Source organism: Rhopalosiphum padi, chromosome 2, assembly GCF_020882245.1.
Source record: "Rhopalosiphum padi isolate XX-2018 chromosome 2, ASM2088224v1, whole genome shotgun sequence".
Lineage (NCBI taxonomy): Eukaryota > Metazoa > Arthropoda > Insecta > Hemiptera > Aphididae > Rhopalosiphum > Rhopalosiphum padi.
Window position 1 is genome coordinate 77,769,363 of NC_083598.1, and position 17,293 is coordinate 77,786,655.

Sequence of the window (17,293 nt, forward strand, 5' to 3'; positions counted from 1 at the left end):
GAGTGATTTATCATCCATGCTCCCACTCCAAATTGTTCCTTTAATAATTGTTACATTCTTATATTTTTAATATTCTGATTTATGAAATTTTTAGCTAATTCTAAAGCCTAAAGGCCACATTTATACGATTTAAGAGTTGGCGGCGATGCCACCATTTGCTTACCAAATAAGAATCACATTTTTTCCCTCCAAAGTCCAAATTATTAAAATATGTTGAACAGATAATTTGTTTTGAATATTTTTTATTTTTATTCGTCTAAATAAAATTCAAACTAGGGATTTTTGAGTTACTTAACTGTAAAGGGTAATGGTCTATGTTGATTTGAGAATTAGAGTCATTAAATTAAAATGTTAATATTACAATATGAGGTATATCTATTTCATAGTTTATCATGTCTTTACATATTGATAAATAATAAGTAAAACTACTCGTTTAATCATCGATTAGATTCATAAAAATAGTCAAAGAAATCATCTAAATAATTTATTTAGAATAATTTATAGTTTTATTAGAAAAAATTATTGGTGATCACCCTGTAGAGCAATATTGTTCTATACTAGAAAAGTAGAAAGTAGCAAGCTGCTGCCATTTTGTTTTCTACCGAATGAAAATAATGATAAAAATTAATTAATTGTCAAGTTGAAACCTGAAACTTGGATAGCTTGCTTATTCGACGATATGTCTGTAAAGCGTAAACTATAAAGACCTAAAGATTATAGTTTGTGACTATAAATAATTTTAGACACATAAATTTTTTTTTTATGTTTATTTCATGTCTATACTCTATTATATACTCATACTCTATAATGGTTTCGAAAATAATAATATACTTTAATGCTTACAGTTTTTTGTTATCAATTATCAAATCCCTCATAATGTGGTCACACTGTCGGCTGTTATCGCAATACACGCCCCCTTCCACTCGACTGTGTACCCGGATCGTCAGAACTTAGGTGCACTACCGAAGTACCGACTTTATCGTCACTAATTTTTTTTTTCCTAATTATAAAATTGTCTACCATATAATTATGATGCTTTAGATCTTAAGAATTAAGAACGATTATAATGTAATGTTACTGTTCACGAATAACAAGCTAAATAATACGTCAACATCGTAGCCATTTGGTTGATTTAAAATCGTCCACTGTATGTTTTATTAATGTACGTAACTGAAATTTAATTATATTTTAATTCGTATGCGAGCACTTTATATGTTCATAGCTGCAACCCATATTACATAATATACGTCATTAATTTACCGTCTGTATGCGAATTTATAGTATCAGTTTTGTGTATATATTCACGCAAGTGAGTAAATCGAACTCAAGATCTTGCTTTCAACAATAATAATAGATATGCTCAAGAAATAATTTCGGCAGTTTTCATTTTTGCATAATCACTACAATGTACAGCAGCAACAGCAGCAGCTAATATAAATTGGCAACGGCTGATTTGTAACATTTGGTAAACATAGATTTCTTCAAATGTCTAGTGATATGTCCTCAAATGCGGAGGATTTGCCATTGGATGCTGGTAAAGCATTTCGCATGAGCGACGGTGACTGGATCTGTCCAAACGCTCAGTGCGCAAACATAAACTTTGCTCGTCGCACACATTGTAACCGATGTAATAAAGAACGTGAAGACTTACCGGTCAAGAAAAAAGCTGGTGCTGAAATCGGTAAGGCAGCTGCTGAAAAGAGTAAGGGTCTGTTTTCTGCTGATGACTGGCAATGTAGTAAGTGTGGTAATGTGAATTGGGCACGTCGATCTCAATGTAATATGTGCAATGCGCCTAAATTTGCTGATCCAGAAGAACGTACTGGTTATGGAGGTGGTTATAATGACAGAGGAGTTGTTGAGTATGTCAAACGAGAAGAATCAGATGATGAATATGATGAGTTTGGACGTAAGAAAAAAAAACAAAAACGAGGTAGTGGTTCTATAAGCGAGGATTCCAATAGTCAAAATGGCAAAGAAGATAACAACGATAGAGGAAGAAATAAAACATGGTCAAATGCTGTTATTGAAAATGATGATGAGGAGGAGGAGGATGATGATGACGATGATGATGAAGATGGAGATCTTTCAAAATATGATTTATCTGAATGGGATGACCTAGCAGCCCAAGCCAAAAGAGATAGATCAAGATCTAGATCACCATTAAAATAATTATGTTTTTAATGTTTTGTAAGTATTAACTATTTTTTTTTTTTTAATTTAACTTATCGGTGCATGAAAAATCATCACATTTATCTAATAAAATATTATATTTTATGACATTTTGTATCTGAAACTTATGAAAAACATGATAGTTTTTATAAATATAAAACAATTTAAATAACTAAACTTATAAGTTGAAGATATTAATTACTCTATAATATTACACAATTCTCTTTGATACCACCAAACACCAGAACAAAATTAATCTCAGTTTCAAGTTTTTGTAAGTACTTTTGACATTCTGTTATAATAATATTATGTTATTTTTATCTTTCAGTTTAAGTTATGGCTATCTACAACGTTGTTGACCACTGACCAGTCTACAATCAATATTTTCCAATAAATCAACCATACAACAAATTCATTTAGTAATTAGATCATATGTTTTTCTGAAATTTTATTTATTTTGAACACTATCGATTTATATATATTTTAACTGTTGCATATTTTTATTTTACTTATATTAATTAATATATTGTATGCATACAAAGCCAAAATACTAAAACTATGTAATTAAAATAAGTTGTACAGCTTTTGTCATTTTAAATATATCCAATTTTCCTTGTGTGGATATATTAAAAATAATATATTTTCTTTATTTCACAAATATTAAGACATTTTATCTTTAATATTCTCACCAATTTTGGACTAATTAAATTTGTATTAATCTGTTGCAGTCAATATTAATATTTCTATCCTGTTACACAAAACCTGTAATATTGTATTAACTTTGTACAAATATGTTGAATTCTGTTTAATTAAAGCATTGACTTCCAAGTTTTAATTTGTCATTAAAATATTTACATAAACCTTACATTTAATTTCCGACTACATATATTGAGAGTTAAATATCAAGTATTGATTATAAATTATTTTATTTTATTATTGGAAATAGATTTAAGATAAAGTATCAATAATTTAATATGTACCTATTTAATTAATATTTTTGTATTATTAATGGAATTGTTTTTATTTTCATATTTGTAATTTTTAAATATGATTACATTATTACTTGCAAGTATTTTTAAAATTAAAACTTACATTTTGAATTTTTTAGATTAAATTGACTGAAATAATAATACTTACATATTAGTAAAATGTGTCTTGAGTGATCTTGAGACTACTTGTATAGTATAAAGTTTGAACTGTCAACATTTTTAATACAAAGTAATTTTGTGTATTATGTATGACAATTTGTCATAAATAATATAAATGATAGCATTTTGTTATGATTATAATTCTAATTGTATGCATCATCAATTATTATCACAGCCATATGTCTATGAGGAGATGAGTTATTAATTATTATGTACCTATATTATTTGTAAATGTTAAGAAAAAATTCAATATTATTATGATAGGTAATCATTTAAAAAAAAAAAAAATCTTGTCCTTGGTTAGATTATTATAAATGTATTTTCATAAAAAGTTAAAGTATATGTATTAATGTTCAAGATTCTTATTTTTATTTTGCATAAATCATCAATCATATTATATATTTTAATTTATCCTAAATGTATTTATATTATTTACCAGTAAAAAGTAATCTTAGAATTTAAAACAATGAATTACAATTCTAGACAGGCAGATTAAAAATTAGCTAATTAAAAGGAAACATATTAGTATACGATCTATTTTTCTTTTACATTTTATGATACTAATTTAGTGGGTAGGTATCTAATTATTAGTTTATTGTAATAATGTATACACTGCAACAGTTTAAAAATTTGTTATTATAAAATTTTAATGAATTAAGATTCATTATCTACAATCTACTTTAATTTTCAATATTGCCTACACCTATTATCTTGGATTAATAATTAATATTATCCTTAGTAAGTACATTGTACATAGACATCTAAAGACCAACAACTTAAAAATCTATTGGAATTTTCGATTAATACACATAGTCATAAAAAGCATCTGGTTCATGGTTAACAATTTTAAAGTAGAGAATTACTTAGTTCTTATTTGAAAAATACTGGTTGGTTTTGAGTTAAGACTTTTAACTCAACCACAAGCTAAAATGTCGTACCTATCCTAAGTACACTGTACTTAACAACTCCAAAAATTATAATTAAAACGAATGCATAACTAAGCCTTAAGGAAGAGTGAAGTGTGCATGTTTGGTAAATCTTGTTGTATGGACGTATACATATTACATAAATACATAATATTAATATTATATACCTATAACCATTGATTATAGAATAACATAATAGAATAGACTATTCTATAATCAATGCTAGAAGCTACAACTAGTAAAACTTAACCTACTTATTCACAATAAGTTAGATGATGGTGAGAAATACAATGCTGAATGCAGTACCCACCTATGCATAATAATGTGTGTCTACTATCTATTTATAATATTTATATGTATCTCTATCGTATATTATTGACTATTGTACACAAATCAAACAAATAATAAATAAACATACCTACTTGATGACTTCCATGACTTATTATGCTATAATATTTATTATTTTTATATCTATATGACAGTAGGTAGTACAGTACATGTTCTATGCGCTGTCGGTAAATAGAATAAATGTATTGAATATAATAAATAAGTTACCTTTAAACATTTACATATTTTATAGACGTTATTGATTTAACACCGAGTGCGCATTTACAAATAATGAAAAAATTAGTTTCAGTTAGGTACTTATAACGTTACATGGGTGCACGAGTGTGCGTCGCATAATATTGCCGTTTGCCACACTCCATTCTATACGACCGCCGTGGCGTCGTTCGGTGGCCTAACAGTGGACAGAACTTATACTCCGATCGTGCAACGGCATGGGCGCCACACCAGCTCCCGTGGTCTTCGTTGTCTTCAACCCTTATAGGATTCGGGGGTAGCGACCCATTTTATTATAGTCGTTTTTTGCGAACATGATGCTTCAAAAGAAAAAAAAGAATAGCTAATTGATATAAACGCTGGTCTTTGCATAAAAGTAATAACAGACCATAATAATTACCTATTAATTAATCATGTTCATATATCTAAATTTTCATCGTACAGTGAAATGAAATAAATTTAAACAATATATATATTTTAAATTATTCTGACTGGATAGGTCGCGACCCCCCCCCCCTCTCCTCAACCAGTTAAAGCATCCGAAAACCATGGCGATAACTTCGGATGTGTTGCCTGCTGCATTGGATCTGAAGGAACAACAGCAACTGGTCAGTGCCTATATAATACATACCTAGTTAATGCGTATAGGAATAGGATAAATACGTTGAACATAATATTAATATTATAGATTTGTAGGAGGGGCTAAACTACGCTAGGCCTACGCTCCTCCCTAAAACTTGTTTAAAAATGTCAATATGCAAAGCGTCCACGATCCTATGAACGTTTATGAGCGAAATGCCTTTTTTTCGTTTTTGATATCTATAGAAATATTAGTTGCGAATGCTGCGATAATTAAAAGTATATAGGTATGCGATGCAGTTGGTGTACTCTCCTATTTAAAAATAGTTTTTTTAAACTATGTAAATATAAATAAAAAAAAATGGCTTGTTTATAAAAATATGAATGCGTTTATAGACAAACATCGTAATTAGAAGTATTGAACTGTTTTCTAAGTAAAATCAATCTTTATACCTACACTTTACTCAAATCTCGCACTTTGCAGTATAATATAATAGTTAATAATTAAATAAATAATTCAGTAAAACGTGATTGAGCATATTACCTATAATACTTAATATTTTTTGTATACCTAATGTAGTTCAGCATTTCAAATGACAACACTACATAATTTTTTATGCTCAATAATGTAGTAGGTTTTCTTTTGACATTTTTATATCCTTTGATTAGCCAATAAATGTGTTCAACGTGTTTTAAAAAAATTTTAAAATGTATTTTATGCGTGTCATAGCCAAATAATTAAATTATGAATTTTTTTTTTATATTTATCACCCTTTTGATAAAATTCTAAATACCTATACATGTAAATGGAGCGTTGAACTACGAAATACGTTTCTTCGTATATTTATACCACCACGAACACTTTCGATTTCTCTCTCTCTCTCTCAAAAAAAATAATTTTCTTGTAAATATGTAGTATACAATAAATAAGAGAATGTACTTTATAGTTTATAGTTATTGTCTAAAACAGTCGTAAGTACCTGCAGCTATATACAAATACTCTAAACATTATCCAACGTCATGGACTGCGTACCGCAGCGTCCTTTGTAGCACAAGGTATTTCCGATTTACAAAACTCTTCTTATACAGGGTATCTTATGTTTATTTATGGCCACCAGACGCCGACAAATATTATACTTAATACTTCACAATGTTGATTAATGATTATACTCCTTCATGCTCGATGACCATTGAGGTATTTAGAGTAGAAACTGCAGTGTTATAAAAATATTATTAAAAAAAAACATTAACTCCTATCCATCCATATAGGTTGAGTAAAAACTCTAAAAACTGGTCGATGATGTAATTATTGCAGCAGCGCAGAGTAAGTAAATAAAAACACAACTTCAAAACTGTATAGCTGAAACGCCTAAAATCAAACAATGTTAAAGCAAAATATAATAATCAATACAAATATGATAAACGTCGTTTATACGAAAAGAATATGATTTTAATCAGTTATAAAAATGTATCGACATGGACGAACAATAATATCTAAGCACCCGGTGACACACCCTGTATATATAATATATAACTATAGGCCGTATCATAATAATAAATTAATACCTATACATAATAATACACTATTCAGCGATCGATTGGACACGCCGACCGTATAACGATGTCAAAGCGTAACTCTCGGGAAATCGCATTTTCCGCAGGTACCTACCTGCAGTATATATGTATATATACAAAGCCACCTATAGCTATAATGGTATAGGTACATGGAGCCAATGAATTTACGTGGGTAGGTATACGCAACACGATGAGCTGCAGCCTTTCAAATTTCGCGCTAAAAATTCGGCGGGGTACAGATCACGTCATACATATATAGGGTAACACAACTATATTATGATGTTTAAAATATATTCGCTGTTCGTAAAATCTCCGCCAACATTGTGAATTTAGACGGTACTGTAATTCAAACATAAAATATAATAATAATTATATAGGTAATTATTATTATATAATAATTTAGCAATATCATTATACGCGTATTTGTACAAAGATTTGTGTTATTTAGGTAAATAAATCTACAGAATAATACGGCGCGCGGAAAATCGAATCGTTGCGGTACAATCGCGGTTCCTACCTTCGACCTTCCTACCTACAGTATACAATAATATAATGTTTAGATCTGTTCGTTGGTGTACATAGGATTCGGGGCGCAACAGTCTTCCGTTGAAAAGCGTGCACGCGTGTCGCGTCGTTCCTCTGTATACGATATTGCCCTTTGCAGTGCACATAAATAGGTATATTAATACCTATTATATTTTATAATTATCTGTAGGCATAATTTAACATTGTATTATACAGTGTCGAGGACTATGTAATATACTAATATGTACATTTAAGGCGGTGCACATCATATCGAACTCGATCATTATAATACGCCTATACCGCGCGGAATATTCACTCCGTTCCGCCATCACCGTACCAGTTACTATATAATAAATACATAATATACGTAAAAACAATGTCAGTCGGTGACTTGAACTTTACAACGGTAAGCACATTACAAATAAATATTATTCTACACCGTTAAAATTATTAATAATTATAAAAGGCACATTAGTTATAACTAGTTATAAGTCTTATAGGTAAATGCCATTTTAACGTCGTACGTCGACTAAGTAGGTATATATATATTTGTTAGATATAATATAAAAGCATTGAGTAGGTACCTATACTTACTTTTAATTTGAAAATTTACATTAATATTTATTAGCCAATATAGCTTATTATGGTTACTGATCTACTATATTCGTAGATAGGTAGGCACCTACTAATTAAAATTACGTGCTTATTATGTGTAGACGTTGCGGTGGCGATGACTGTTGGATTTAGTTAGGCAAACTTCCAGCTCCGGGCAAAATCAATTTAATTTAGCCTAGTGGGTAATGGAAATTTTATATTAAATGATAATTTATTGATGTTTCTCTGTATATATATAACGGGATATGTTGGTAATTAGAGAACTTTTTTTTTTATATTACATAATAAAAATAATTTTCCAGTTTATAATATTACAATAACTAGTCAATAAGCTCGCATTTCGCGTAATATTATTAAGTACTATAATAATTATTTTCAAAAATGAGTGTAGTTTTGACAGCAAATTGAATCTAGTAAGTTCAAGAACAATTTGAACGAATTGCTAAAATGAGTAAATACCTTTTTATCAGATGATATATTTATATATGATTTATGTTTGATTAAATATACTTTAACATAACTTTAAAAAATAACGTCCTGAAATTAAAGATCGTTATAATCATGGATGATAAAACAAATTGACTAAAATACATTGAGTACACATTTGTATAATTTATCTTCGAAGTGATACGAACACGATTTGTGTATAGAAATTTTCGGTATAAAATTGATAGTAAATACACAGAATATAACGATGCTAAGACTTAAGGTTAATAATGATAAATGTTTGTTTGGCAATCAATATTTTCGCAGTCGATTTAAATGCATAATTTTAATTTTAAAAGAAACTCATAATAAACTAATAAAAAAGAACTCTAAGTACTTATTTCTGACTACCGTTCCATATACCATTACTTTTATTTGAATTTAATTGATATTATTTAAGGATTTCTTCGAGTGAACAGTGAACTAAAAAAATATAATATACCTAAGTATAAATTTGTAAAGTACTAAAGTTTATATTATTTAGTATATGATATGGACACCCATAATTTTGTAGATTTAAATTATATTCAATAGGTATTAATTTCGTTATTTTATTTACGTCTCTGTTATAATTATATTATTTTATACAAAAGCAATTTATTACGTGTATTTACGTGGTTTTTTTTTAAAAAAAAAGTAACAATACAAAATAACAAAAACATGGAACCAACATTTCACGCAAAAAAATAATTAATTTATAAATTGAATGATTTGATTTAAATTGATCCGTCATGACCATGAATCATGCACAAAATCCTATTTATCTATTTACAATATTTTGGAAAACGTAAAAATTAAAATTCAATAATAGCTTGTTGTAGTTGTTGAAATAAATTATTATAATTGCTATAATACCTATAATTAATAAAATTAAAAAACGAAAATATTAAGACAAAAAGAATATAGACTTAACTCATAAGTCATAGGAAGTGGTTACTGGTTAAATACGATTTATTATATTTAAGTTATTGACACTATATGTTACGTAGTATATGTATACTATCGATTGTTTTACTTGTTATAATGTTTTTATTTTTTAATCGTCTATGACTTTAATCGAAAACTGTGTAACAAATAAAAATAATTGAATATTTGAATTTATAAGGGCAATAAGATACAATATTATATTATAGTCTTTGGTCCTTCTTTAAACAATATATACATAGACAGAAGTTTAGAATAATTTACTCACTATTATCACTATTTTTATTCATCTATACTTGTGTTTGTATAAATTGGTTTGGTTACTAAGCGACGGCCACCCTTCAGGCCTGTATATGATGAATATGATCAGCAATAATCCATTATAATCGTAAATCGAGGGACATATTATTGTAAATGAAATTGCGTACTCGTATAATATTTAATTTATTGTAAGTCTATTATATAAGTACTAAAGTACAATAAAAACGACAAAGAATCTAGAACGAGAAAATAAAAGATTGTTTTATTTTGGTCGATGACCTTAGGAACATATTAAGTTAGTTGTATACAATATGAATATGATACAATCATAATCGAGGCCGTGCCTGGGGGTTTAGGAGTTCATCTCTCCTCGCCAGAAATTTTCTCACATGACGTTAACTTAGAAATTATTTCATCATTATTTTATACACTACTTATTAAACTTTGTTTACCCCACCCCCCTTAGAAAATGTTTTCTGAGTACGGCCTTGGTCATTATACCAAACATGTTCTAGTGCTCTACTAAACATATGGACATTTATAAACGGAGGCGGTTCTAAGATCTTTTTTAACATGTATATTAGTACATTATTTAATTTATTTATTATAAAGTATTTAATTAAATTGACACAAGTTGTATTTATTATTAATATAGCCTAAAATTGACTCTAATACCTAAAATAATATAGGTAACTATTGAAATTATAATATATTGGCACGTTGTTTTCCAGTATTTATGACTAAAATTCATCAAGATTATAAATTATACCTAAATATATTATTCATTTCCATTCCTAAATGGCGCAACAAAACTCACGGCTACATATTATTTAGGTTCATTTTTGTAAATACAATCTAAAATATTTCAGATTAAGGACTTGAATCTATAGGTTAAACAATAATACATTGTTATTACGTACCTATCTACTTATTATGATTATAAAGTCCACATCAGTGCCAAACTTCCACCTAGGCAAACTAGGCAGCTGCCTTACCTTCCCGAGTCCAAGGCCCACGGACAGATACCAAAAAAAAAAAAAAAAATTTCACACAAAATGGATCTTTATGGAGAAATATTTCGTGTGTAATTAGAATATTATTTATTTATTTATTTAAGGCTTAGTTAGAAATAGGCTTATAAGAATATTATTATAAGGTAGATAGTAACATTAGTAACTTATTGGAAATTAATATTATGTTACGTTATATTTTTATGGTTGTATAAGTGGTAATGTGTATCGGAACCGTATTTTAAACGTTTTTAAAAACAAATTAAAAACAGTTTTTTATGTATAATATTTATATATTTTTAAAAGGCACCTTCTTTAGCTGCTTTAGGGCCTCGAGATCCTTAACTTCGGCACTGGTCAATACTATAATGTATTAATATAAGTATAATACTGAAATGTTTAAAACGTAATAATGTATAACTTTATAAGGCCACGACCTTATATATATATATTTATGTATGTATTTATATTGTTGATAAACAATAAACATTTCTAATACTTATTACATTTTAAATTTGTTAACTATTTACTAAATGGATGACTTTAAATGCATGTAATATAGAATTATAGATTATAGTCTGACAATCTGTATTATACTTAAACAATATATATTCTTTGTATTACGAAAACAAAAGTGTTGCATAATAAACGTAGGCACCTATACATAACAACAGTATAATATAGCCATATTTTATAATAATTAATAACTAATAAATAGTATAATTACTTATAGCTTAAGTCATGGTTTCGCGATTTTTTGTTATACATTTGCGTAAGTATAATTTATAAATACATATATTAGGTATATCCCAACAATGTAGAATGTAGATATAAAGATTGTATTATGCGCTGCTTTTTAAAAGTTAGCATGAAAATTGCTCAATTTATAATATTATTTATTAGCCGTAGTTTTAATAAATATATTTTATTATTTTCTAATGTTTGCTACATATTGATGTAACTATGTAGAAGTATCAGACATCAGAGGTCAAAGAAGCAAAATAGTTAAGTTATTTCTAAAATCTAAGGGAAACAGTAGATTTAAATGATTTAACAACAGGAGAGCAAGGTTTTCAATGTTTTCATAGTTTTAATTGTTTCTAATTATAATTTATAGTTATACACGTATTATTTATTTCGCCATGTGATGTACAGATTATGGAACAACTGAACGCCTGAACAAGTTTCATACTAGGTATCTATCTATTTCACGAAACGGGTCAGAACACGAAATAGACGCGATATACATATTGGGAAGGTCGATAAGAACAAAAAATATTGTCGAATTGAAATTGAATATTGTAGATTTTAAATTTATGATATTATAGTAAACGTTGTATGTTAATATGACATATTCGTACTACGTAGTAAGTAGGTAGGAACATTAATTGTAATACTACTTATTGTAATTGTAAGTAAAGTAGGTAATGCGCATGAATTAAGCTATTAAAAATATACAAACATAGAGAAGATCTATAAATAATTATAATCAATATTGACAATATTCAATAATCATATAATACTTAAATATTATATTATGCACCTACCTATATGTTAAGTAGGTACCTATAATGTTACTATGTTAGGTATACTACCTATACATACATAATTTTTTTAAACATAGAATATTCGTAGTAATTAGGTTAAACGTTTGAACAACACAAATTACCGTTGTTTTTAAATGAAATTAGTATCTAAAAATCGCATGATACACACATGATGTAAAATAGACCACACAAACTATTTATACTTTATACATACCTATTATACCTTTACATATAGCACTGATCAGGGACGTACGCACAATAAAGTATTGGGGGGTGTTTTTGCAAATCAGTTATTGAAAAGTAGAACTTTTTTTAATAAATATACAACAATTTTTTATGAAAATTAGATATACTTAAACTACTTTTTTTAAATACAATTATTGATATAACAAAATTAAGATTAAAATTGAATAAGTAAATAACCATACAAAAACCCAAGTACTTGGGGGGTTGTTTGAACACCCAAAACACTCCTCTCTGTACGTGCCTGGCACCGATTTTTCTTACTAATTATTACATTTTCATAAACAGTTATTTCAATAATAAGGAGACGTTGATGGGGGATATAACATTTTGATAAGCTATCCTTAGGATATAGTTTTTGGTAGGTTATCGCCTTATCGGCCAACTTAATATTATCTACGTATTGAAACGAAATAATATACACCTATATATGATTAATAATTACGTATATAGAAAAATATATAAATAATATAAACCTAAATGAAATTTTTTTTAAGGCCAAGCCGTTAGACGTCAACAGGTATGCAACCAAAAAGACCATTGCTCAGGGAATGTTGGATATCGCCTTGTTGACAGCCAACGCAAACCAACTGAAATACATCCTTCAAGTGGGTGAGAAACACGAGTTTTACAAGCCTCTGTTAGTATTGATTGCCACGTCTATATTTTTACAAGTGAGTTGATGCACCTATATAATATGTATATTATAATATACACAACATAGGTAGTATTATAGACAGTAATATAAGCGATAGTTAGACCTGACCTAACTTATAGTACAAATACGCACGATTTATCTGAAGGGTTGACATTTTTTGAAGAGCAAAAAAAAATTAACTAGGTATAATTTTTAAAATCGAAAATAAACTCTAAGTAGTTACATGTATAAAATATATATTATATTATAGTATTATACGGTATAACCACTTTGACCACTATTGATATTATTTCTGCTGAAATACTACGCGTCCTATAGGTGTTCATGGGAATGATATTTCTATCACTAAACCTGCTTCGGGACTGTCGTTTCCATTTGATCGAGTACAAGACGTCGTCGCTGTTCATCAACCAAGTGCCAGTCGTATGCACGTTTATGGTGTTCACGATCAACATAATAATAGGAGCTTTTGATTCCGGATTAGCCAGCATCGTACCGACATCAACATTCAACGCACCGTCCGTCCCGTCCATCAATTCCAATTGACAAATTATGTATATACCGATAATAAAAAAAAAAAACAATCGATGTACACTAATACGTATTATAATATTATGCAATTATATTATATTACTGTACTGTATTTGTTGACTACCAGACGATATTAATTTTAAATTTATTATAATTAAACATATTCATGGGTGCCGGGGGGGGGGGAATATCAACTTATAATTTAATAAAATATATTACCATGATATTATTAATTTATGACTTAGACATTATAAGATAAATTGTTTAGATTACATTGGGATAGGATACGAAATAAGCATAAAATTACACAATGTGTAAAAATTAAAAATTTCAGAAAAGGTGACCGATTAAAGCATATAATATTAAAGGAATTGCGGGTAGGTCACTGGTCAGTATTGAACGTCATGTCTACCGTCGTCATTCAAGCCTGCATGTACATTACTTATCATATTATTAGGGAGTGTATAAATACAACTCGAAAATTATCCAAATTATATGATATAGTATACTATGTGTTCTGTTCTATATATAGGTGCTCGTTGGTGGGATATTCTTGGTTGTTGGAGGGCTGGACATAAAGAAAGAAAAAGACCAACGAAAGTGTTTGATTTTAAACGACGTTTCCGTCATTATGGTTTTCCTGATAACTACAATAAATATAACCATATCAGGTTTTGGATTTGACGTTAGTTCCTCGCCGATTACAAATTTGAAAAAACAGACTTGATAAGTCAGTTGTACCTCTTCGCTTTTTTACTTCCCAAAAAATGTTTTCAACTAAAATACCTAATAATACTTGTATCATTGTACATTTTAAAAATATAGTTTATTGAAACGTAACTAAAATATTGGTTTTATTTTCATCCTTCTCTTTTGATACCTATATTACAAATTATGCATAAGTAAAATACTAGTGCCCATATAAAATCGGATTATTATACCTAGGTGGCTAGGTACATACTTTATAAATACATAGGTATTTTAAATTGATATTTAAATTTAAAATATTATTATTATTTATGGCGAAGTATTTAAAAGAGAATACCTATCTTAAGTGACCTTTATATTATATACCCGAGTACGTTCTAAATAAAAGACATTTTTTTTTTAATAAATACCTCTACAATTTTTTTACACGTCATACTTCCTCTGAGTAGAACAATTCATAATAATGTATTAGTTTTACAACAATGTGTTTTTGTTATAATTTTTTGTCTGTCATTACCTACCGGCTACCTTTTTGAACATTCTAAATGTTTAACTATGAGGGTGATTTCCGATAGAAAATTTGATTTAAAACGTTGGGCGGTCAAAAATAAATATTTTAAAGTACTTTTCAAAATCATCGAAGGGAAAAAAACAAGAATGGAAAATGAAAATTCTTACCTAGTTTTTTACAGTCAATTTTGTTTTTTTTTTGTTGTAGTTTAAATCAATAACTGTAGAGTTATTAATGAGTCATGTCAGTCATGACATATTATTATACATATATTTATATCATAGATAATAACGTGCAAATTAAATGTACCATTGTTATATGTTTTAATATTAATAATAAAAAAAAATAAAACTATACAAGTAAACACTAAACAGTATAACAGTGCTTATTTATACATAAAATAAATTATTATTGTAGATAAATGGAAGCAAGATTAGCTGGGTATTAATTTATCACTAGGTATAAAAAGATTAAGGGATGATTATCCATTTTTGGACATCCAATGGAAATCACAACTAACTTTTATTAGAGATAAAATGTGTGTGGAACTGTGGAACCAAAATGATGTAGGTACCTACAGTATCAGCCTGGCACACCAAAGGCCCATGGATCAGTTTTTTTAAGGGGCCCCCAAAAAAATGTAAATGACATTTTATTGAAATAACACTTTACATTTTTACCATTTTACCAACATGGGTCATAATATAAAATTTATATTATAAATGTATAATCATTAATCAACTGCATAGGCATAACTAGTCCTTAAAGTTTAGGGGGGTTAAAAATATTTTATAGCAAATTTTTTTTAATTAGATTATTATATTTATTGTTTCTATTGATGATTACAGTTGACTTGAATGATTATTCGTATTTATATGAAACATTATATTTTTTTATATTGTAGGCTATCATAAAGTTAATACTAATATATGTTTATAAGCACATACATTTACCCAAAAATTCTGAGGGGGCTGAAGCCCACCCAAGCCCCCCCCTAGTTACGCCTATGTTGATTCAACTGATAATTTATTATTAATACATAATAATTAATAACCATGAGTTAACTTAAATATAAAAGCAATTTTACAACTAATTATTTTTGAAACAGTAAGAATTCTTTAAATAATAAAACACAATTTTTATATAATTAATCTTTTTTAATTCATTAGATGAATAAGCTATTGTCTTAATCAGTTTTTGAGTATCAATAGCTATATTTTTTTCTATAGCCATCAACATAAATGGGGTAAGATTTATATAATATTAACGCAAAGTCGACGCGGTGAAAATCATTAGTTTAAAAATAAACTATGAAACTACAAAACAATAAATAATAATTATTAATAACACAGAAACGAAATTACGAAAACTAAAATTATATTTTTATTATAGAATTCAACTTTGGAAACAAATCCATAAGCAATAATATTATTTAACTTAACATTCAAAAGTCAATGTCTTATCTTCGTCGTGATTATATATTTATATATTATACAGATAAAGACGTATATTGTATATATAGTATTGTAAATTAATACATTATACATATTTTTGTATGCAATAATTTGCATGATCGCTGAATTTGCAGGGTCGGGCAAGCGGGGTACTCGTAGCCTCGCCCGAGCGCATTGTTTTTAAGAAGAAAGATAAAACCTAACTTAACTTGCAGTAGCAGATAATCCAAAAAACCTCCTCCAACTTGTTACTTGACAATGGTACTATTATGCACCATTTGGCAAGCATCTGATTATTGATTCAATTTTCAATTTCCTGGGCCCCGAAAGAAAAATTGCTCCTAAAAATTACGGCTGAATATTTTGATAAATACTTTACGAGGTCCCTATTCCATTAAACCTACAAAGAACAAAATAAAAAACGGAGGAGCTCCGGCCGCATTCGCGGCCCATAGGCCATAGCCAGGCTGACACTGGGTACCTATTACTATTAAAAATTTGTTTTTCTCGTAGTTTTCTTACTGACTTACAGTATATAATCGTTAAAATAAAAATAATTATAATAATAATAGAAATAGAAAAAAAAGTACATAACATTTTAAATAAAGTGTACTAAACTGTAAGCGCATATCTAACTTTAAAGTTAAGAATATTTAGATATATTATAAATGACGACTCAACAATAATATAGATAATGTTAATAAATGTACCTACAGTAAAATAAAATAATATGTGTAGGCATATTACATATAAATTCGAGGAGTTTTTGTGTAATAATAATAATTATTGTAGAGTATATTGATGAGATAATTATTGTATAAATTATACCAATTTTCGATAAGATGAAAAAAAATAATTA

At 28.0% G+C, this 17,293-nt stretch overlaps 2 protein-coding genes and 1 long non-coding RNA gene across 6 annotated transcripts; 2 read left to right on the forward strand and 1 right to left on the reverse strand.

Annotated features, from left to right (window-relative positions):
* The first annotated feature begins 921 nt into the window (after positions 1-921).
* LOC132923478 (zinc finger Ran-binding domain-containing protein 2-like) lies at positions 922-3,007 on the forward strand. Its single transcript, XM_060987503.1, has 2 exons — positions 922-2,190; positions 2,501-3,007. The coding sequence occupies exon 1, from the start codon at positions 1,486-1,488 to the stop codon at positions 2,170-2,172; it is 687 nt and encodes a 228-aa protein (XP_060843486.1). The 5' UTR covers positions 922-1,485; the 3' UTR covers positions 2,173-2,190; positions 2,501-3,007.
* Positions 3,008-4,756: 1,749 nt separating this feature from the next.
* Positions 4,757-5,413, reverse strand: LOC132923479 (uncharacterized). Its single transcript, XR_009661179.1, has 2 exons — positions 5,208-5,413; positions 4,757-5,127 (listed from the first exon to the last, which is right to left on the reverse strand). It is a non-coding gene; the product is annotated as an uncharacterized LOC132923479 (long non-coding RNA).
* A 2,090-nt stretch (positions 5,414-7,503) lies between these two features.
* On the forward strand, positions 7,504-14,607 carry LOC132920166 (ninjurin-A-like). Of its 4 annotated transcripts, none has more exons than XM_060982331.1 (4): positions 7,504-7,638; positions 7,703-7,892; positions 13,070-13,246; positions 13,549-13,892. In XM_060982331.1, the coding sequence occupies exons 2-4, from the start codon at positions 7,863-7,865 to the stop codon at positions 13,774-13,776; spliced, it is 435 nt and encodes a 144-aa protein (XP_060838314.1). In that variant the 5' UTR covers positions 7,504-7,638; positions 7,703-7,862; the 3' UTR covers positions 13,777-13,892. The 4 variants fall into 4 exon arrangements, with proteins under 4 accessions (XP_060838314.1, XP_060838315.1, XP_060838313.1 ...); XM_060982332.1 differs by having other exon boundaries at positions 7,742-7,892; XM_060982330.1 differs by adding an exon at positions 14,294-14,391 and having other exon boundaries at positions 7,537-7,892; positions 13,549-13,784.
* Positions 14,608-17,293: the final 2,686 nt, after the last annotated feature.

Bases quoted from the DNA above. Each gene is read 5' to 3' on its own strand.
- LOC132923478 (XM_060987503.1), top strand. From the start codon at position 1,486: ATGTCTAGTGATATGTCCTCAAATGCGGAGGATTTGCCATTGGATGCT.
- LOC132920166 (XM_060982331.1), top strand. From the start codon at position 7,863: ATGTCAGTCGGTGACTTGAACTTTACAACG. The intron at 7,893-13,069 runs GTAAGCACATTA...ATTTTTTTTAAG, and splicing joins GTGACTTGAACTTTACAACG to GCCAAGCCGTTAGACGTCAA. The intron at 13,247-13,548 runs GTGAGTTGATGC...CGCGTCCTATAG, and splicing joins CCACGTCTATATTTTTACAA to GTGTTCATGGGAATGATATT.